Genomic DNA, 22771 nt, shown 5'->3' with positions numbered 1-22771 from the left:
ATGTATTTAAATTGCATATAAAATGTATGTTGTATTTATTTATTTATTTAAATGTATATCTAAATATACAGAAAATTATGGAAGCCTGTTTCCGCCACTGATTAAAAAAATCAAAAAAGGTATTTGTGACTTTTTTCTCAGAATTGTGAGTTTTCTACTTTATAGCATGCAATTGCAAGTTATTACATCAGAATTGTGAGATATAAACTCACTATATTTTTTTCCCCTCAAAATTGGACCTTATTATTTATAATTGCAAGCTTACATCTCACAGTTCTGAGAAAAAAGGTCACAATTGTGAGAAAAAATTCAGATATGCATGATAAAAATTCACATTTGTGAGAAAGTCAGAACTGTGAGATAAAAAGTCGCAATAACCTTTTTAATTTTTTATTCATTGGCGGAAACAGGCTTCCACAAAAAATGATCAAATATGTTTTGTAAATGTATTTTTGCTAATATATTTTTGCTTTTTTTTATATATTAAAAAAAATACTTTAAAAATATATATATATATTTTTGAAAAATACATTTTCAAAATAAGTATATTTTGCCCTATAAATTTCAGTCCAATAAAAATACATTCTCATATGCCACATTTGAAGAAAAACTTTGTCTATAACGTGTAAACATTTAAATAAAAATCAACAAAGAACACACACACACACACTATATATATAACAAATTAAACATTATTAAATCATTAAATTAGTAATTATTAATATTAATTATTAATATTATTAAATATTAAATCTAGTTTTGATCTGCATTTGCATTTAGCCTAAATGTAGGCTACTATAAGAAAAATTTTATATTGTTTTTATATATAATTTATTATATATTTAATTTTGATATATAATTTATATATTTTTATATATTTAGAAAATATTTCCTTGCCCTTGAAATACATTTTAAAATATATACTGGTATATATTTTCAATTTCAATATATATTTTATAGAGTTTCACTCCATAACATATATATTTGACATATATATTATATATAAATATATATTTTGGCTTTTTTGCTATGTATGAATTAACTTACTGTGATGCATATATTTTCAGTTAAAAATTATGAAAAAAATGTCTAGTCATAAAACAAGCAATATTCATTTAGTTAAAATATATGAGAATTAAAAAATTAACTGATGATAAATATAGAAATCTGATAAAAAGTTTATTAATACTATGTCAATTCTAGTATAAGACTGACAAATAAACATCACATTCAGTTAATTAGTTTATGTTTAAAACAATCTAATCCGTGCAATTCAATTCAAAGGCATAAATCTTAAATTTAGGCCTAAATAATTGTTTAAGTGTGCTGTTTCAAACCTGTATAACTTTCTTTTTTTATGTGAAGCAGAAAAAGAAAATTTTGCAAGAATGATTTTTCTTCCGTGCAGTGTAAATGAATAATGAGCATGCTCCAAAAATGACAAAACAGCATCTTAAAAGAATCATAAAAGTACGCATGTATATATTCTCATGCATATATTGCAAGTCATATGACATCTTTGTGTGAGGAACACACTGTAAATTTAGGTCCAAAATATCACATATATAACGCTTTTATGATGTTTTTTTGGAGCATAACAATGGTCTAAATCACTTTCGCATTGCACTGCATCTTTAGAGTCCAGCTGTTTGAAAGTGTGACTAATTTATGAATTCTGCTTCCTTCGTGAACCTCCAATTCCTTCTGAGGAAGTAAAAGCGAACCGCTCCAAATATAACCCTGCCTGCTCTGGCAGCGCCACCGTTCCCAAAGCAATTAGCCAACTGAAAGAAAAATGTAATTACAGTGGCTCGTTATCATGGATTTATAAATAAAAGATCCCGAACTGTCCAAGAAAAATTAATTGCGGGAGTCAAAGTTAGCCACGATAGCGCTAGCGTTCACGCCGCTGTCCGTCAGGCTGCCGCGGGGGAATAACCGCGAACTACAGCCGCGGACGAACTGATGGCCCGTTATCTGCTAATTAGCGATATGATGTAGACCACAGGTGCGGTATACTACAGTAATCTTTTGTACAATTTCACATCGTGATTCCCTAATTGAGAGCCTAATTAGAATATAATGAATTTAGCTATAACTTATGTTAATATTTCACTTCTTAAAGCACTTTTAGACCATGATTTAGCACAAATCTGCCTCTAATTATGGCTCCCGCTATGAGTCAGTCAGACCTCCCTCATTTCTGATACTTTTAAATCCTCACACATGTTTTCTCTTAAAAATCCATTAAGTTTCATACATAAATAATAATTACTTACGGGGAAATTCTCACAAAAAGAAATTAAAAAATTCCTGTTCCCATATTTTAAAATCAAAAAACATTCTCATTTTCATGACTGAATTGAGGGAAAATTAATTTTCATTACCATAATGCAAATGTCTTTGGCAATGCATATTATATTAATACATATTAATATATAATAATATAATAATATGATATATATATATATATATATATATATACATATATATGTATATATATATATATATATATATATATATATATATTTATTTATTTATTTATTACATAAATTTATATATATGTATACATGTAATCTATGTTTGTATGTATATTACACACACATATATATATATACACTACCGTTCAAAAGTTTGGGGTCAGTACATTTTTATTGTTTTTTTTGTTTTGTTTTGTTTTGTTTTTTTAAGAAATTAATACTTTTATTCACCAAGGATGTATTAAGTTAATAATTAAAAGTTTATTAAAAGTTAATAATAAATAATGTACATTGTTATAAAATATTGATTTGAATAAACACTGTACTTTTTAAACTTGTTATTCATGAAAGAATCCTGAAAAAAATTAAATCATTTTTAATATACTTTATACTTAAAAATACTTAACAAAAATACTTTACAATTTAAATGTGCAATTAAAATATTTTATTCAAGTGTACAGTGAATTTAAATAATGTATAAATGTATGTGTTATCATATTCATTACTAATTTATAAATTTATATATCTCATATTTATTAATGTATATAAAATGTATTTTATATATGTTATATTACATTAATAAATATGAGATATATAAATGTATAAATTAGTTACATTTGTAAATTTAAAGTGGTATTTTCTTTTTTATATATATATATATATAACATAATGTATGTATTTATATAAATATATAACACAAATGCATGTATTAATATAAATTATACAATACATTTTATATTACATTAATAAATATGAAATATTTAAATTTATAAATTATTTACATTTGTAAATTTAAATTTACTTTATTTTTAATACTAAATTATCCTCAAACTATCCTCACTCATTACTGTAATGAGAATACAATTATAGAATTAAAAAAATATATATATAAATATAAAAATATATATATTTACTTACAGTAATGACTATGAGAATTCTTCATAGTATTGTAATGAGAACGGGGTTGGGATGCTTTCTTTTTTGACTCACAATATATTTTAATATTTTTAAATTTAATTTTGCAGATTAAATGATAATTTTGGCAGGTTCACATGTGTAAAGCATTAGCTGTGTTTGTGTTATGAGGCGTGCTGTTGCTCTGTCAGTGACGGACGTCTCTGATCTCCATTAACCTGATGAGATCTCACACAAACATGAGCCAGCTGCCATCACTGATTGATCTGGACGCCCCTCCGCTTACCGGGAACCATAAACGCTGTTACAATTCACGAGTCAGCCATTCATGCCCAATACGTGGACGTCCTGCCGCACCTGAACACAAAACACTGCTGTTCAAACACAGATACTAAACATGCAGGGGATCATGCGTGAAAGCAAAGCGTTGTGGTTCGTCTTAAGTAGATGTCAGATCTGATGGACAGCCATAGATTCTGATACATAAGCATAAGCATAATCTGATACATAATGCATCCGTTTTAGTTTAATAATGCAAAAAAACAAAAAACAAACAGTTTTTAATTTTCCTTGTTGAGGCTTTTAAAACGGAGCCTGCTTGTCAGTAATTATGAATAGTGATTATTTTCTGCTTCTGCTTGGATAAAGTCATTTATCTTATATGATTTTTAGAATTTTGAAAAGTTTTATTTTTTATTATATTTTATTTATATATCTTATATATTGCATTTACAGTCTATAAACATGTAATTTCCCTTGCTTTTTCTAAGCAAAATGTTTTTTATAAAATATATTTTGTATTGTAATTTATTTTTATACAAAATACATTTTTAATTTTATTTTAATTATTTTTTTTCATTAATAATAATTTGTATGTGCATGTATGTGTGTGTGTTTTATTTATTTTATATTTATTTTATTTTTATATTTGTTCATTTATTGTTTGTAGTAATTTGCCCTTAGGGCTTTTTTTTTAAGCGTAATTGGCCAATTTTGACAAATATTGGGAAGTCATTTATCGTATATTTTTAATTTTGCAAAGTCATTTATCTTATAGTTTTTATATTATTTTATTTTTTATATTATATTTTGTATATATCTTATATAAAGCAGTGTATACCTTACATATACAGTATATTACATTATAACTTGCATTTTTGCTTTTTTATTACAAGAAAAAATCTTATAAAATATATACATATTATTGTTTTGTTTTGATTTTTGGGCCCTGGGCATTTTGAAAGTGTAATGACAAAATTTGGATGAAGTCATTCATCTTACAATTTTAATTATCTTATAATTTTGAAAAGTCATTTATATTACATTTTTGTCTTATACATTACATTTACAGTCTATAAACATGTATTTTCCCTTACTTTTTTTAAGCAAAAAACAAACTAACAGCAAAAAAATCTATACATAATATATTTTTGCAAATATTCTATATTGTAATACATTTTTATACAAAATACATATATTTTACATAAATTTTTTGTATTTATTTATATTTTTTATTTAAATTTGTTTTTAATTGATAATAATGTGTGTGTGCATTTTTAATTTATTTATTTATAAAACCATGTTTTGATTTATTTGTTTGTTTGCAGTAAATTGGCCCTAAAATTGACCAATTTTGATGAATATCAGAGTCATTTATCTTAGATTTTTAATTTTGTAAAGTAATTTATCTTATATTATAGTTTCTATATTTTTTTATATTATATTTTGTATATATCTTATATAAAGCAGCGTATATCTTAAATTCTATAATTACATGTACAGTCTACAAACCCTTGGTTTTTATTACAAGAAAAAGCTCTTATATTATTTAGTGTGTGTGTGTGTTTATTAATGAATTTATTTATTTATTTATTAAACAATTTGGGTTATGTATCTGTTGACTGCGTATTGCTTTTTTTTAACTATACTTTGATGAATACAGTCAAACCAAAGGTAAACCATCGCTTCACGGATAGAAACCGAGCGTGCATTATGGGTAAAAGCCACCGAACAGTTGCGTCTCATTGGCTCGTCTGCTCTCGTGTCTCTGATGTGACGAGAGGCTTGTACTGAATTTGCAGTCATCATTAGTGAAGCGATTCCTCACTCCAGACCTTTAGAGCGGCTCGATACGCTTGACTGGAATCAGAGAAAATCACCAGACCACGGCATGAAAACAAAGCTGTCAGACACATCTTGTGTTAAAAACTTAAATCATACAACCAGGGGCTGAAATCAACTTTTTATATCAGAGTAGTTTTGATTTTGGATCCTAGATATGACATGTACATTCATTTTTGGATAATCAGTTGCTCTTTGTAATGCAGATCGGATTTATTATTTCCAACACAACATCTGACGTTTCATACGGAGGCATGTGGCGTTACCGCTGAAACTTCAGCACTTCCTGTCGTGGGTGTCATGTGACTGTGTGTGTTTTCCAGCTGGACGCGGAGGCCAGTGGTCTGCTGAAAGAGCTGCAGAATAAACTCAATACGGTGCTGGACGAGCTCAGCGGCGTCTTCGGCTCCAGGTGACGTATGAGGGAATCGTAGGTAAAGCTGCTGAGACAGTAAACACGATGATGTTCTAATAAAGGGGAAATGTGTCACACAAATTAAATGTTAACATTGCACATAATTGATTGGATGCTGCGGCTGTGATATTATCGATTCACAGCTTTGATTGCATCAGCAGAGGTGAAGAAAGTTATCGCATTTAGATGAAAAAAGGAAAACAAACACGTTTTTTTCTTCAGAATAATGTGCACTGAAAAATCATTCATAATAAGACCCGTGACATTTTGCTTTCTGTGATTGAAAAACAGACACAGATTAACTCCTTTGTTATTTTATGTTGAATGTATTTTATTTTATTTATTTTATTGCATTATGAATTATAAAATAATAAAAAAAATATATTTTTATTGTACCTTTATATATTTTACATAAACATACAGATTAGCTCAAATATTATTTTATGTCAAATGTATATTTTATTTAATTTATTATTTAATTTTATTTATTTTAATGCATTAAAAAAAAAATTAATTATTTTATTTTTAAATTATTTTATATATTTTACTGTATAGCTAAAATAAAATATACCTACAACATATATGGATAACATAAATCAATTTTCCATTAATTGCCTTTTATGACTACAAGACAGACACATACAAATTAGATTGAATGATATATATATATATTTTATTTAGTCTATAATTATTTTTAAACTATTTTATTATCATCTATAAAATAAACTACTAATATTTTTATTGAAGACTACATATTTTTGGTTTTATAGTTAAAGACACAGATTAGTTTAAATGATAGAAATCACAGATATATATATATATATATTTTTTTAATTTTTTTTTTTCATGTTTTATTACAGTTTATAAAATAAAATAAAAATACTTTTATTGAGGACTTTGAGGATATTTTATTTTAAAAAGACAGATTAGCTTGAATGATAAAAATCTGTTTTATTTTATTTTTTACTACTTCTTTACTACAAATTATTTTATTATATTTAAAAAAAAAATACTTTTAAGGACATTTGAGGATTTTTAAAATTATTTTTGTTTTATTAAAATGTATAAAATAAAAATATTTTTATTGAGGACCTATACATTTTATTTCATAGTTAAAGACAGATTAGTTTGAATAATAAAAATCAGTTTTATTTTAGTTAATTATTAAATAAAATACATTTTAATTATAATTTATAAAATAAAACATATATATATATATATATATATATACACACACACACATATATTTAATGAAGGTCTTATATATTTTAGTTTAGTTTAGCTTCTAAAAATACTTTTTAAAAGGACGTTTATACTTTATTTTACGGTTACGTTCATATAGATGAGCTCAAATGATACAAATGCGTTCAACATGTTCTCATTCTCTAATGAATGCTGTTGTTTTTGAGGTTTTAAACTAAGTTTAACATGTCTATCCACAGTTTCAAGCCAGTGATTGAGGACTGTGTCAAACAAATGAACCAGGAGCTGATACAGATGAAAGGAAACGCAGGGAACAAGAGCAACGCAGCCATGGACGCCGAGACCGTCCTGAGACCCCTCATGGACCTGCTGGACAAGAAGTACGAAAGAAAATCCAGAGTTAGTTTTGCTGAAACACCAGTTGCATTTCTGTCTTTCAATTCATCCCTGTTTCTTCTCTCCAGCCTAATTCTGTTTGCCAAGATCTGTGAGAAGACGGTTCTCAAGCGGGTCCTGAAGGAGCTGTGGAAGATAGTTCTCAACACCATCGAGCGACAGATTGTTCTTCCGCCCCTCTCAGACCAGACAGTGAGTGTCAGCCAAACACACACACACACGAGACGCGTCTCACTGCATCTGCTCCTAACAGAAGTTTATGGAGATGTGAGTGAAGACACAAGAGTCTGTTTGAAAACACAAAACTACAAGAGGAATTACGTAATTAAATAAAAAGAACAATGGATGTTTTATTGTTTTACAAGTTTATTAATTTAAGTAATTTATTTATTTATAAAATTTTATATTTATTAAAAATAATATATATTTTATTTTGTAGCTGTTAAATAAAATTAAATAAAAATATTTAATGTACGCCTTATATATTTGACTATAAAGATCAAATAAATTAATGGAGAGCTTGATATATTTTATTTCATACCTAAAATAAACTAAAATATTTAATAGATGACCTGTGTATTTTACTTTATAGATTACATTTAATTAAATCAAAATTGGAAAAAATAAATAATAATACAATGTATTCATATTAAATGTACAATGAATATTTCCTGTTGTAGCTTACATTTAATTAAATTAAAATAATAATAAAAAAAGAATAATAGAAAAAGAAAAATAATACAATACTAATACAAGATAAAATAAAATAATGGAGAACTTAATATATTTTATTTCATACCTAAAATAAACTAAAATATTCAAATGGATGACCTGTATATTTTACTTTATAGTTTACATTTAATTAAATTAAAATTTACACAAAAAATAATAATAATACAACAAAAATACAATAATACAACAATAATAGTACAAATAAAATGAAATAATGTATTAATGTATTAATATATTTTATTTCATGGCTAAAATAAAATGTAAAATTTAATGGAGGGCTTATTTATTTTACTTCAAGCTAAATTAAAATAAAATATTAAATATTTATATTAATTTAATTTAACTTTATAGCTAAAAATTAAATATTTACGTCTTATATATTTTATTTCATAGCTATAAAATAAATCAAAGCATAGCTTTTTAAGCAAAATTAAAATAGAATATTTAATGGAGGGCCTCTGTATTTTACTTTACAGCTAAAAATAAAATTAAATAAAATTAAATATTTTATGTAGGGCTTATCTGTATTATTTTATAGCTATAAAAAAAATCAATGAATACCTTATATGTTTTATTTCATAACTAAAATAATATATAACATTTAATGGAGGGCTTATAAAAAACTTGATGCGAAATTAAAATAAAATATTTATTGGAGGGCCTTTATATTTTACTTCACAGCTAAAAAATTTAATTAAATTAAATATTTAATGTAGGGCTTATATTTTATTTCATAGCTATAAAATAAATCAGTGCGTAGCAAAAAAGAAAAGAAAATGTAATATAAATGGAGGGCCTATATATCATACTTTATAGCTAAAATAAATTAAATTAAATTAAATTATATTTCGGCACAGTAGCCCTCATTGTTTTTAGAAATAATATTTCAGTAAGTGACATGAAGCAAAATATTGTTCCTTCGCGAGCTTTCTGTCCATCTTCTTAATAAGCTGAATCAGCAACCGAAGAGCAGACTGCCAAACACACTAAACAAACTCCGTTTGACTCGCTGAACGACGCGTTTCCTGAGACACTACATTCCCAGAGGACTGAACTGCATTTCAGCTCTTTGTTTTGTGCTTGTTTGTTTAACAGCAAGGGGCTCAGATGATTTTCAGTGCTGCCAAGGACCTCGGTCAGCTCTCCAAACTCAAGGTGAGGAATTTCAGCTTTCATTTTAAAGGAATAGTTCACCCATAAAATAATGCTGTTGTCAAAAAAAATTTAAAAATGGTTCTATTAAACTTTCAGTTAATGTTTAAGTAACATTAATAGCACATTCGTATATATATATATATATATATATATATACACACATCATTCATGGGACTTTTTTCTGAAATGTTTTAGATGTTTTACACGTATTTTTGTTATGTGAATGTTAATGTAACATTTCAATGTATCATTTTTTTGAATGTTACTTTTGAATGTTCACCGAACATTCTGAAACAAATAGTAACATTTAAAAAATGATACAATGAAGTGTTCCATTAACATTCACATAACCATGAAAAGACCTTTCTAAACCATTCCGATGAACATGTTCAGAGAAATGTTTCTATAACATTTTTTAATTCGCTTTGAGTAATAGCATCTGCTACATGAATAAATGTAAATAACTTAATGGGAACCATTTTTATTAGCTGAGTTTTTGGTCATCATACAAAATTTAGGAGTGAACGGCCTTTGTGTTTTTGAACACGACCCTAAAATGAGAGGTAACTGGTTTAATAATCAACCCTTTGAACACAGACGTGTGCGTCAGATTGTAGACGTGAGCGAGGCATGTTCAATTTAAAGTGTTGTTTCCATCCTGATGAGAAAGGCAAACAGGCTGTGACTGACAGGGAGTTTTATGTCTGTCAGATTTGGAGGGCATCGCTCCTCGTGGAGCTCAGAGGACACGGTTCAGCACTAGATATCCACTATCCTCAGAAATTACAGCAGCGCTTTCATGTAGCTCGAAAACGGTTTCCGGCTTATGCTAAGTCTTTGTAGCTGTCCGTCAAACGCCGCTCGGTTGCCCGTTTACATCATTACGGTCTCTCTGGAATCACGCCGGAAAACTTTCCCGCTTCTGCCGGTGTAATTATACCACCCCGCTGAGGAGTTTAAGTCCAGAGAAGGACGAGCGCTTTGGATCTGAGCAGGTGTCAGACAGATGGAGGGCTTCTCCTGATTATGTCTCCACAGTCCAGCGGTGGAGACTCTCCATCTCATTTGTCCCTCTCTCTGTCTCATTTCATATGCATTGAAACATCTCCGCTCAATTGCAGCTTTGCCCGAAAATGCTTTTTTATGGCTCCTGTTCTCTGTGCTTCAGTAATTGTGTGTAGAATTGATCCGCTCTGTTTCTAAACCCAGTGAACTGCATTGCCGTCTGTGGCTTATACAATTATATGCAACTGCCTTAAAACTCATAAGTGAGTTTTGAAGCACTCTACATAGGCAGTGCACTCTAGTGCACGACAGAATCACCTCTAGTTATTGTTTAGCTACTTGGCATGCAAATATGGAGTAAAACTGAGAGAAAATTTATGTTGAAAGAAGTGTCTTGTGCTGACCAAGACTGAATTTATTTAATCAAAATACAGAAAAATAGTACAATATTATTAGAATTTAAAATGACTGTGTCCTCTGCAAATATACATTAAAATGTAATTTATTTTTTGTGATCAAAGCTGAATTTTCAGCATCATTACCCCAGTCTTTAGTGTCACAAGATCTTTCAGAAATCATTCTAATATTTGCTGCTCAAAAACATTTCTGATTATTATCAATGTATTATTATCAACAGTTGTGCTGTCCAATATTTTTGAGGAAACTGTGATATATTTCATTTTACATGATTCTTTGATGAATAGAACGTTTAAAAGAACAGCATTTATTTGAAATATAATTTTTTGTAACATTATACATTTCTTTACCATCACTTTTGATCAATTTAATGCATCCTTGCTAAAGAAATTTAGTTATTTAATTTATTTTTAAATCATACTGACCTGACTGTACTCTGCAAAAATAATTAAATAATTTTCTGGTTTAGCATTTTCATCTTGGTTTCCACATTCATACAGTGAAACGATACAGCAAAATGACTTAAGATAATAATTTTATATATATATATATATATATATATATCACATATAATAATATATAAAATATAAAATAATATATTAAAAATATAGGGCTGTCAAATGTTTAATTGCGATTAATCGCATACAAAATAAAAGTTTTAGGCAAACTATATATATATATATATATATATATATATAAAAATATATCACATATAATTAGATATAAAATATAAAGCAATATATAAAAAAATATAGGGCTGTCAAACGATAAATCGTGATTAATCGCATACAAAATAAAAGTTTTAGGCAAACTATATATATATATATATATCACATATAATTAGATATCTAAAGTAATATATAAAAAAATATAGGGCTGTCAAATGTTTAATTACGATTAATCGCATACAAAATAAAAGTTTGAGTTTGCCTAATATATGTGTGAGTACTGTGTGTAATTAGTATGTATATATAAATAAAAAACAAATTAACGTATGTTTTTTTAAAGAGAAATATGTTATTTATGTACAAAATATTTTAATTTATATATAATATAAATTATATAAAAATTATAATAAATACATATACTTGTAAATATTTCTTAAATATATACATTAATTTGTGTAATTTGTAATTTGATCAGATTTTTCAGGAAAAAAAAAACTTCTCAATTAAAATGTATCTTGATTTAAGATTGTTTAAATATTTGTTCTGAAAAACAAAATCAAAATTTCAAAAAGTTTTCACTGTTCTACTGATTACTGTACCTTATTTTGCTGCTAACGTGTTTTTGTTACACTGTACATCCAGTCTTTTTAAAAGTGCAGTAACATTTAACACAACAAGTTATAAAATGTGCATTCGGTGTTTCACCTCTAGTGCGTTTGTGTATCTATTGGTCACTGATGTGCAGTGGGTCTGAATGAGTGTAGTGACCTAAAAACAGAGGTTTGTTAGTGGATGTACGGACCGTTTTAACAGCTGATCAATACACTCGCTTCAAGTGCTAAAGGTGAGGACGCTTCTCTAAAAATGTGACCTTAAGCTGAGAGAAGTCATTGGACAGAATCAGCTCTTCCTGCACACACAGATGAACTTACACTGATTTGACGTGGATTAATGTTCACTCACACGCCGCCCTGTTATCACTCTCAGGCTTATTTGTATTAAAGTTTGCACCGCCATTGACCTGTAAGATTAAATGAAATGCCTGACTTCTCATCTTAAATCATGGTGAGGCCACAGAGTCTTCTGGGAGCTGTCACCTTTGATTCTAACGAGTGCTTAAAGTACTCCAAGAAAAAAATGCATGCAAAACTCATATTAAAAGACTAATGCACACTAGCCATCCTTATAAATCCTGAAATTTTTGTTTGGGTTTACGTCCTACACCTTATGTCACAGGCACGGTTCTGGTGTTGAAATTAACTGGAGAAGATGGAGAAAACTTTTGTTTTATTTATTTTTTTTTTAGAACTAGAGCAAAATAAAGATAAATAGTACATTATAATAATATAATTACTGGATGGCTTATATATTTTATTTTATATAAAAAATAAAATAAATAATGGAGGGAAAATATTTATTTTATTTTATTTTAATTTATTTTATTTTTTTATGTTTTAGCTATAAACTAAAATATATATGCCATTCATAAAATAAATAACTAAAATAACATATTTTAAACTTAAAAAAAAAATATATATATATATATATATATATATTATATTTTATATTTTACTGGGGGTCTTATATATTTTATTTTATGTCAAGCAAATCTCAGAGCCATGTTATTTTGTTTTATTTTATTTCATCTATAAATTAAAATATATATGCCCTTCATAAAGTGTTTTTTTAATAACTAGAACAAAATAAAATTAAACAGTAAATTATAATTAATTTGCTTGATGGCTTGTATATTTTGTTTTATCGCTAAAATAAATAAAAATAGGTAATGGAAAAATAAAAATAAAAACAGTTAACATGTCAATCATATCTGAACTCTAAGAATTATTTTATGCACTATTTTATCAAAATGGTTTAACATGAGGTAGTTTAGCTTGACCAGCTTTTGAAATGGATAGAGGAAAATATTTGAATATATAAATATACTAAAATATATATGCTCTTCATAAAATAAAATATTTTATTTGATAACTAAAGCAAATTAAAATATTGTATAATATTTTGTAACTAAAATAAATCAACAAAAATTATTTTACTGGGGGTTTACCATCTAAATTAGTCATTTTGTGCATGGTATTTTATCAAAACATGAGGTAGTTTAGGTTGACAAGCTTTGAAAATGAATGGTTATATTATGGTTATTTTATTTTATTTTATTTTATTTTCGCTATAAACTAAAATATATACACTCTTCATAAAAGAAAATATTTTATTTTATAACTAAAACAAAATAAAATATTTTATAATATTTTGCAACTAAAATAAATAAATATTTTACTGGGGGTCTATCTGAATGAGTCGTTTTGTGCATGGTATTGTATCAGAATTGTTTAACGTGAGGTAGTTTAGCTTGACAAGCTTTGGAAATGGATGGAGGAAAATATTTTATTTTATTTTGTTGTATTTTTTATTTTAGCTATAAACTAAAATGTATATGCTCTTCATAAAAGAAAATATTTTATTTTATAACTAAAATAAATCAACAAAAAAAATATTTTACTGGGGGTCTGTCTAAATGAGTCATTTTGTGCATGGTATTTTATCAAAATATAAGGTAGTTTAGGTTGACCAGCTTTGGAAATTGATGAAAAGATTTTGTTTTATTTTTTATTCTATTTTATTTTATTTTAGCTATAAACTCAAATATATACACTCTTCATAAAATAAACTATTTTATTTTATAACTAATTTTTTTTATTTTTAATAATAAATGTTTGACTGGGGGTCTATCCGATGGCATTTTATCAAAACTGTTTAACTCGGGGTAGTTTACATTGCTCAACTAGTGTTGGAAATGGGTTGAGGAAAAGAGTTTAAGTATTTCAGTGTTAATCTAAATGCAGTAAATCACTCTCTCTTTTCTCTGTGTGTCTCAGGAGCATGTGATCCGGGAGGAAGCTCGCAGTCTGAGTCCTCGACAATGTGCCGCCATGGATTTAGTGCTTCCCACCATCAAGGTATCGGCTTTTCACTCTTCTTCTCCTCTGATTCACTCATTTCAGAGGCCAGTTGCATGAACTGCTGCTTAGACTGGTGCTACAAGTTCAAATTAAGACTGATTATCATTAGGCTAATTGCTAGTTTGTGTTGTGATTGTATGCTCGATGCTTTCAGTTCAATGCATGCAGAAGCTCATTTATGAGCAATTTCGTGCAACTGAAACATAGTCCTTTTTCCTGAAATGCATCAGGCTTAAATGATGATTTGAAGCCAAGTGATGATTTTCCCACCTTTTCTTCAGCTAAAGCGTGTGGAGTGGATTTTATTTTCTTATGTCACACATATAAACACATGCATGTGTGGTTATAATGACTTTAGTTGTGGTGTAAATGTGCATGTGAGCTGCACACACAGTACATGCAGCATCAGAGATATTATTGATTCAGTCGATCCCCCCTGTTGGGATCAGTCATGGCGAGGGAATTTGGCTCATTGGTATTCTGAGGGCTCAAGCTAATTAGGGGAGTTCACAAAAGCCGTGAGTAAAATTTTGGAGCTGGAAACGGCCGCATGCAGAGATGAGCTCGGGATTCTCTGCTCGAGGTGCAAAGTAACGACAGCGAAGATATCCGCTGAGATTAATGAGAATAATAATTAATGTGTGAGTGGGAAGAAAAGAGACACAGACAGATAAAAAGAGAAAGAGGAGAACAATCACAGTCTGATGTCTTTGTTTTGAGGTCTTTTTAAACATGAATAAATCAATGAATAAATGCACTTCAAAAAGTTTCTTTCCTGTAATATTTCCCATTCAAATATCTCAATATTATTAAAATAACTTTATAATATTATAATAATATTATAAGACTTATTTGCAGAGAATGTGATGTATTTTGACTTCAATTTATTTTTCTTAATACACTGGCAATTTTTATGTGTATTTTTAAATCACATTTAATATATAAACAATGATATACATATAAAATGTATAGTTTATTTTTTAAAATATTTTTATTATTTTTTTAATGCTAAACAGTAGGTAGACATTCATATGGATAAATATTTGATGGATATTTTCAATTTTTTTAATCTTTTTTTTTTTTTTTAGATAGACAAGAGCAATGCTATACACATATATTTTTTTTATTTTCAATTGTTTTGTTTATATATATTTATTTTATTTATTTTATATAGTGAAGGAAAAACTATATAATATTCAGATATGCAAAACATTAGAAATGATAAACAATAGTTATAGACATTCAGTAGGTAGATTTAATTCAGATGGGTAATATTTAAAAAGAAAAACATTACTAAAATAAATAATATTTTAAGACTCTTTTGAAGAGAATATGATCTTTAAATTAAATTCACTTTTCTTTACACATTTGTAATTTTTTTTCGTGTTTGTTTTTTTGCATTTTTACATTTTTTTGTGTTTTTAATTAGAAGCCTCAATATCTTGTTAGAATTATGCATAAAACAGGAAAAATATAATTATAATATAATATATAATAAATAAATTTTATTTATAATAAAAGAAATTCTATTTTTGGATCATTCAGAAATGTACATTTTTTAAATAAAAAAATCAACTATGTATTTTATGTATTGTAAATATCATTTTTGGTGCAATAAAAATAAATGTCATGCTTCATACTACATACAAAAATATGATAATATTAATATGTGTTGTTGATCTTCTGAGGTAAATGCATGGAATATATATATCTGCGAATGACAGATGGAACATCAAATAGATCTTGAACATACATTAAACAAAAAATAAATAAATAAATGCAATAAAGCAGAGCCTTTGGCTCCTCCTCACCACCGTTCTCTCAAATGCACGATAGAAAAAATCTCTATATGAATAATGCAGCTGAAATAATGGGCCACCAGAAGATCAAAAAAGCATGCATTTGAAATCCAGCGCATTTCATAACATAAAGACTGATCTGATCAGCACATGGAGAAACACGATCCTTAATATGTGCACTGAACAATCTGCTTCTCTGATGAGTTTCACCAAATCTTGTTTATGCTTTATACTGTATGATTACCAAAGCGATGCTCGTCCTGACCAATCAATACAGCCGACAAACCACATCAGCCATTCATCATGGGCTCAATTAGAGTCCAGCTCACAGCCAGAGGCCTTCATCAGCAGACAATAAGACGCTGTTTACTGCATTTTGTCACACAGACCTTAAAACAACTAAGAGCCAACAAACTGAAAAAAGAAAGAAAATATGGTTTTTAAAACTTTATATAATTTCTGTATGCATTTCAAGTTTTATTTAGCAACCTACCTATCGATTTAATTTTATTAAGGTCAAAGTGAGGGAAAAACTAAATGCAAGCATTGAAAATGGCACCTGGCCTTTCCTCAGAGCCTGAGCGATTGATTCCTCGGTGGAAATCTCATCTGTCTCAATCACGGCAGACATGAAAACGTCAGCGCTCCGTCCTCACCGTTCACTCTCTAATCGGCCCTTACGCTAATAGAATAATAAACTAGATCTGATCAAATGCCAGTCGTCTCCTCACACTCGTGTCCAGCGGTGGACCATGATCTCTGGGCTTCTGTTTAACCCTGATCTGATTGTGTTCAGCTGATAGATGTTATCGGTCTCACGTCTCACCGTTAACTCAGGATTAACTCATTTAACCATGTGAAGCCATGAATATTACTGCAGCGTCTGCGGTCACTCTCCGTTGAGAGCGTCTCATTTATGATGTTCAGTTCATGGTCTGTTCTGATGGTTCTGAATGGCAGTATTTAGTCATAGTCACAATATGCAGTCAGTCAATGCACAATATTCACAATATAACAGTCTTGTGCTTCTATGAAATGATTTCTGTTCTCCTGAACTTTATGGGGTGGTTTCCCAGACAGGGTTTAAATTAAGACAGGAGTAGGCTTAATCTTGAATAGTTAATCGTGGTTTAAAAAATGGCTTTCTGAAACACAGATTAAGTACAGATTACAAACACTCAGACTGTGGAGTCCTGAACTAAAATAAACTAGATTACTTTAAAACCAACTGTGTTAATCTAAATTAGCACGACAGAGGTTGCCTATAAAACATGGAATGAACAAAGAAAGTTTAAAATTGTATGGAACTGAGAAAAAAATCTAGGGCAAACAATGGCAGTGGAAAAAAGACAGCAATCAAAAAACAAATTAACAAACAAAAAAAATGTTACTGAACAAGAGAAAACTTTTTTTAAAGCAAGTAAAGTAAACTGAGCACATCAGTTGTTGAATAATAAAAGGTAGGATTTTCTCTGTTTTTTTTATGAAGCATTTATAAGAAATAAAAAAATACGCTCAACACGTCGAAAGCAGATAGTGAAACTATAATCAAGTTTTTTTTTTTATTTTGTAATTATATTATGTTTTATTTTATTATTACATAATTTTTTATATTATTATTTTATTATTATATTATAACAATTATTTAAAAAGTAAAGATATTTAATTATTAAAAAATTTAAAGATATTTTTATTTAAGATTTTTGAAGAGATTGTTGGTGGCTTTGGAAAAAGTATTGGATTAAATATAATATTTAATATAATATAAAATATTATAATAGGGTTAATAATACAATATAATATAAAAATTAAATATATAATTAAATTTTGCATTTGTATTTTACAAACATGTACTATTTCAAAAAAGTACTATATATCTCGTTATATCTCGTTTAATTCAGTGTTACTTGATGTTTCTTTATTTGTGAAATTTACTAGCAATTTCTGAGTGAAAAAGCCTTTTTTTATTTTAGGATAAGCCAGTAAGATACAGTATTTTATTTTAACCATCATTTCTCATACATAAAAAATAAATTAAACATTGCATACATTATGTGTGTGTGTATATATATATATATATTTTTTTTTTTGGCGTTTTGGCGTTTTTGGCGTTTTTGCTCATGAAAGGTCCATAAGGCAGGATTCGAACTCACAACGAAGCACAACAAATTGCCCACAAGGCTATCTGCGCCGATATTTTTACAATTTTATTTATTTATTTATTTACATTTAAAGAACAATGGAAACACATTTTCACAAATCAACATCCACCAAAGTACTCAAATGCATTAAAATTCAGCCCAATGTTCGCTTAATTCATGACACTATGATAAAAGAAAGGTAACTATGATTTCTGACTTATTTCATCCAGTACGTTAAGACATAAATATGCTGCTTAGTAGAAGTAGCCCTTCCATTATCCTAGAAAACAAGCAGCTTGTTTGAGTCTCTCTTCAGTAACCAGTGCGTTTGTTTCTCCGTTCAGCAATATTTCCATGCGGGTGGAAACGGTCTGAAGAAAACCTTCCTGGAGAAGAGCCCCGATCTCAAGTCCTTGAAATACGCCCTCAGCCTTTACACTCAACCCACAGATGCCTTGATCAAGAAATATATATGCACCCAAACCTCTCAAGGTAAGAGCATGTTTGTGCTCCTGCTGGAGCCGATCGTACATCTCACTGTCAGGAGAGAGAGAGAAAGAGAGAGAGAGAGAGAGACGGGTTTCCACGCAATGAGAGTTTTGCTCACTGGGTTTGTTCAGAATGCAGGTTTAAAGTAGTATGCATTGTGCTTACTTGTGCAGTATGCACTATTTATGTATGCATGAATGATTGCTACATTTATCAATACAGTTCCAAGACATAAAATAGTGTGCTGCCTATTTAGACAACATTAGACATACATAAGCAACACTCTGATTACTTCTTTTGGCCAAATTCGAAGACAAGTATTAGAATTTGCATGTATTGCATGTATTCGTTCATCAATCCCAAAATGCATCATGACACATGAACAAAAAAGTGAGAGAAATATAGATTAAAATTGCACAAATTCTTTCAGAACTTTCATTCATCCTTTCTTCTTGCCATGAAAATAGCCTTAGTTGCTGACATGGTATTAAAAACTATACTACTACTACTCCTTCCACTACTACCATAAAGTACATAAAACTGTCCAATATAATTATAAATGCATTATTTTACCAAATATTTGTGTGTGTTGTGTATGTTTAAGACTGTCACTGGGATGGTACTCTTTCAGAAGGTACTAATATGAATACTTTAGGTACTAGTATGTACCTTTAAAGTAGTAATATATACTCCTAGTAATATATAGGTAGTAATATACAGTAGTCAACATTTGAAGTGGATCAAAAAAGTTGTCCTAAGACAAGAACAGGTGTTGTTTTGGTTTTAGGACAACTTTTACGAAAAGTTTTGCTCCACTTCAAATGTTGACTACTATATACTCATACACTCCTTATTTAGGGGTAAATAAGGTAAAAAGATGTATGTTTTAGCTTTTTTTTTTACCTTAGGGTACTGCCCCAGTTGTACCTTTTTTCTGACATTGTACTTATTTCAGTCAATTATAGATGGAGCACTAGTAAGACATGGGGATGATGTCTATGTAGAATGTTGATAAATGGTCACTTATTAGGTTGCATTCCAGTTACAGTATACTGCCTTAGAAGTACTGTTGTTTTAGTATTATTTATATTCTATTATTGTATTTATTTAGAATTAGTTTTTGTTATATTTTCAGTATTTTAGTATTAGTATTTTTTAACTTTGTTATTTAGTCATTTATATTATTATTATAATAATAATTATTAATATTATATTTTAGCTTTAATTTATTTTCTTTTAATTTCTTTTTTTCAGTTTAAAATGTAGTAATTTTAGCACTTAGGCTTATTTTGTTTCAGGTAGTTGCTAAGGCAACATTTCTTAATTTTATTTCATTTAAAATATTTATTAAAATATTTAATATAAAGCTTCATATAATATTGAAACATTTTGTTTTAGTGTGATTTCAAATAAAGAAGTTTGAAATAATGGTTAAGTTAGCAACAACAAGGCAATTGCTTATGTAGACAGTAAACAGCAGGTTTTGGAACAGAGTAAGGCTGTAGCCCTTTATTATTTTAGTAATCAAGTATCTATCGATTAATCGAGTAATCGGATAAGTTGTTTTTCTTTATTAAAGAGCAATACTAAATATACAAGAGAAAATAAGATAGGTTTCTTAAAATAAACAACTAATTTGTTTCCTTTTTAGAAAAATCAACATTTTTATTGCTGAAATTACATACAATAACCATGACAACTAAACCCATTTAATGCGTTTTTTTTTTTTTGCCAAATTACATTCCTATATATATATAATGAATCAAAATTCAAAAATCTATTTCACACTTGTTTAGAAAAAGGTAAACATTACAACCTAAAACCAATGCATAAATCAAGAAATTGAGGCATTTAGATGTAGGCCTATTTACCCACAATTTAATTCAGCTCACAGGGACATGTATGCATTTAACTTGCAGTTACAAATGCATAAATATTTTTTTATGTTAAACAAAACATTGAATAATGATATTTACATGTATTTTTAAAATGAAGATACTTTAAATGTGAAATCAATACCGCCAATAGGTGGCAGCAAGTCACTGTTAAGTAAGTGAGTCATTGCGATTGAACTGAATCATTTAACGGGTGATTCAAGAACAAAACACCGTCATGTTGCTCAAAGACGCAAAACAGTGCTGTGGCTGTGTTTTGTATAGTTATTTGTTGGCGAAATAGAGCATGGTCCGTGGGGAAACACAGTGTTCCAGTTGTAGTTACAGTAAATGGACTAAACTGCCTCAATGATTTTTTTTGTATTCGAGTTACTCGAGGAATCATTTCAGCCCTAGAAGCCCACACTACTAATTGAAACATTTATTGGCGCATACTGTTTCAAAACACTGATATATTGTATAGTATGAACACAACTCTCTCTCTGTCTCTCCTGCGGCCAAAGGCTGTAGACAGAATATAATTTCTAATGTGTGATGCAGAGTTTTGTGTGTGTGTGTGTGTGTGTGTGTGTGTTTACCTCCCCATACACTGTTTATAATTTATCAAACTTCACGTTTAGAGTTATTCATCACTGCAGTTCTGGGGTTTTCTGTCGGAGCAGGTGATGGATATCTTGGATATCTGGGGCTCTTTTGGTTCAGATGGCGAATCTCTAGGGATTTTACACAGCGGACACGTCACAGTCACATTTACTCTTTTTTTGCACTTTCAGGAAAAGCAACTGGGCTAAAAACAGAATCTAACAGCATTATTTATGTATTCATATACTGGCAGTCAAAAGTTTGGAATAGTTATCATTTTTAATGTTTTTAAAAGAAGTCTCTTATGCTGACCAAAGCTGATCAAAAAGACAGTAAATACAAAAATATGAAGCAGCACAACTGTTTTCAACATTGAGAATAATCAGAAATGTTTTGAGCAGCAAATCAGCATATTGGAATTATTTCTGAAGGATCATGTGACATTGAAGACTGGAGTAATGATGCTGAAAATTCAGGTTTGATCACAGAAATAAATTATATTTTGCAATATATTTACATAGAAAACAGCTACTTCAAAGTGTAAAAATATTTCAGAATATTACTGTTTTTACTGCAATTTTTTTACATAATAAATGCAGCCTTAGTGAGCAAAAGAGGCTTCTTTCAAATTCATTAAAAAAATATATTCTAAATTTTCACCTCCTGTGTGTGTGTTATTATTATTTATTTACCTGTTATTTATAGATACGTTACGAAAAACCAAAAGCTACAGGTGTAAATGCATTTTTGTGTATCTTCCTAGATATGCTGTCCTGCATTTCAATGTGATTATGATGATACTGTATGAGATGATGTGCAAACCCGCTGAGAAATATAAAGCAGCTTATTTCATCTTGATTTAAATGATATGTGCATCTCCAGAAAAGAACTCTATCTATGCAGAAATACCAACACAATTTAATAAGCACTTCCATAGTTCGCTGTGACCTCTGACTCCTCAAACTAGTTCTGCAAGTAATCAAGGGAAATCTCCTTCATTTCATGAGCTGATATCTGACTACAGTAAATCTCAGTTTCCTCACACTCTTTCTTTTTGGACTCACTTTAAAATCCCTCCAGAGACAGGTTTATTTCTTTGTCTCGTGGGTCTGAAAGACGGACAAGAGCCTGTCACTAGAGTTCAGAGTCAACCTGAATGATTCTGGATGGGAGTTTTTCAATCTGATCATCTACAGAGGAGTGGAGAGATTGTTTTGATTTTAGCGTCATATCATGTATTTTTCATCGTTATTATTTAAGTTTTCTCCTTGAGGTCATTTCTGATAAGTTTTATAAAACTGAATCGCATTGTAAAAGACTCATAATTCAATGGAGAAAGTTCGGAGTCCTGAAAGTCTCAGAAGATCAATGAAAATTTGA

The 22771-nt window shown here is 28.8% G+C and overlaps 1 protein-coding gene across 3 annotated transcripts in view; it reads left to right on the top strand.

Annotated features, from left to right (window-relative positions):
* The window catches only part of LOC127180653 (protein unc-13 homolog C), a 167491-nt gene that overhangs the window by 135092 nt on the left and 9628 nt on the right, over nucleotides 1-22771 (top strand). For all 3 annotated transcript variants that reach the window (XM_051134831.1, XM_051134832.1, XM_051134830.1), the window contains 6 exons: nucleotides 5840-5928; nucleotides 7374-7514; nucleotides 7599-7722; nucleotides 9358-9417; nucleotides 14402-14482; nucleotides 18770-18917. In XM_051134831.1, the coding sequence (XP_050990788.1) occupies nucleotides 5840-5928; nucleotides 7374-7514; nucleotides 7599-7722; nucleotides 9358-9417; nucleotides 14402-14482; nucleotides 18770-18917 (643 nt within the window). The remainder of the gene's footprint in view (nucleotides 1-5839; nucleotides 5929-7373; nucleotides 7515-7598; nucleotides 7723-9357; nucleotides 9418-14401; nucleotides 14483-18769; nucleotides 18918-22771) is intronic.

Source organism: Labeo rohita, chromosome 18 (assembly GCF_022985175.1).
Source record: "Labeo rohita strain BAU-BD-2019 chromosome 18, IGBB_LRoh.1.0, whole genome shotgun sequence".
Lineage (NCBI taxonomy): Eukaryota > Metazoa > Chordata > Actinopteri > Cypriniformes > Cyprinidae > Labeo > Labeo rohita.
This window is presented reverse-complemented; position numbering and strand designations above follow the sequence as displayed.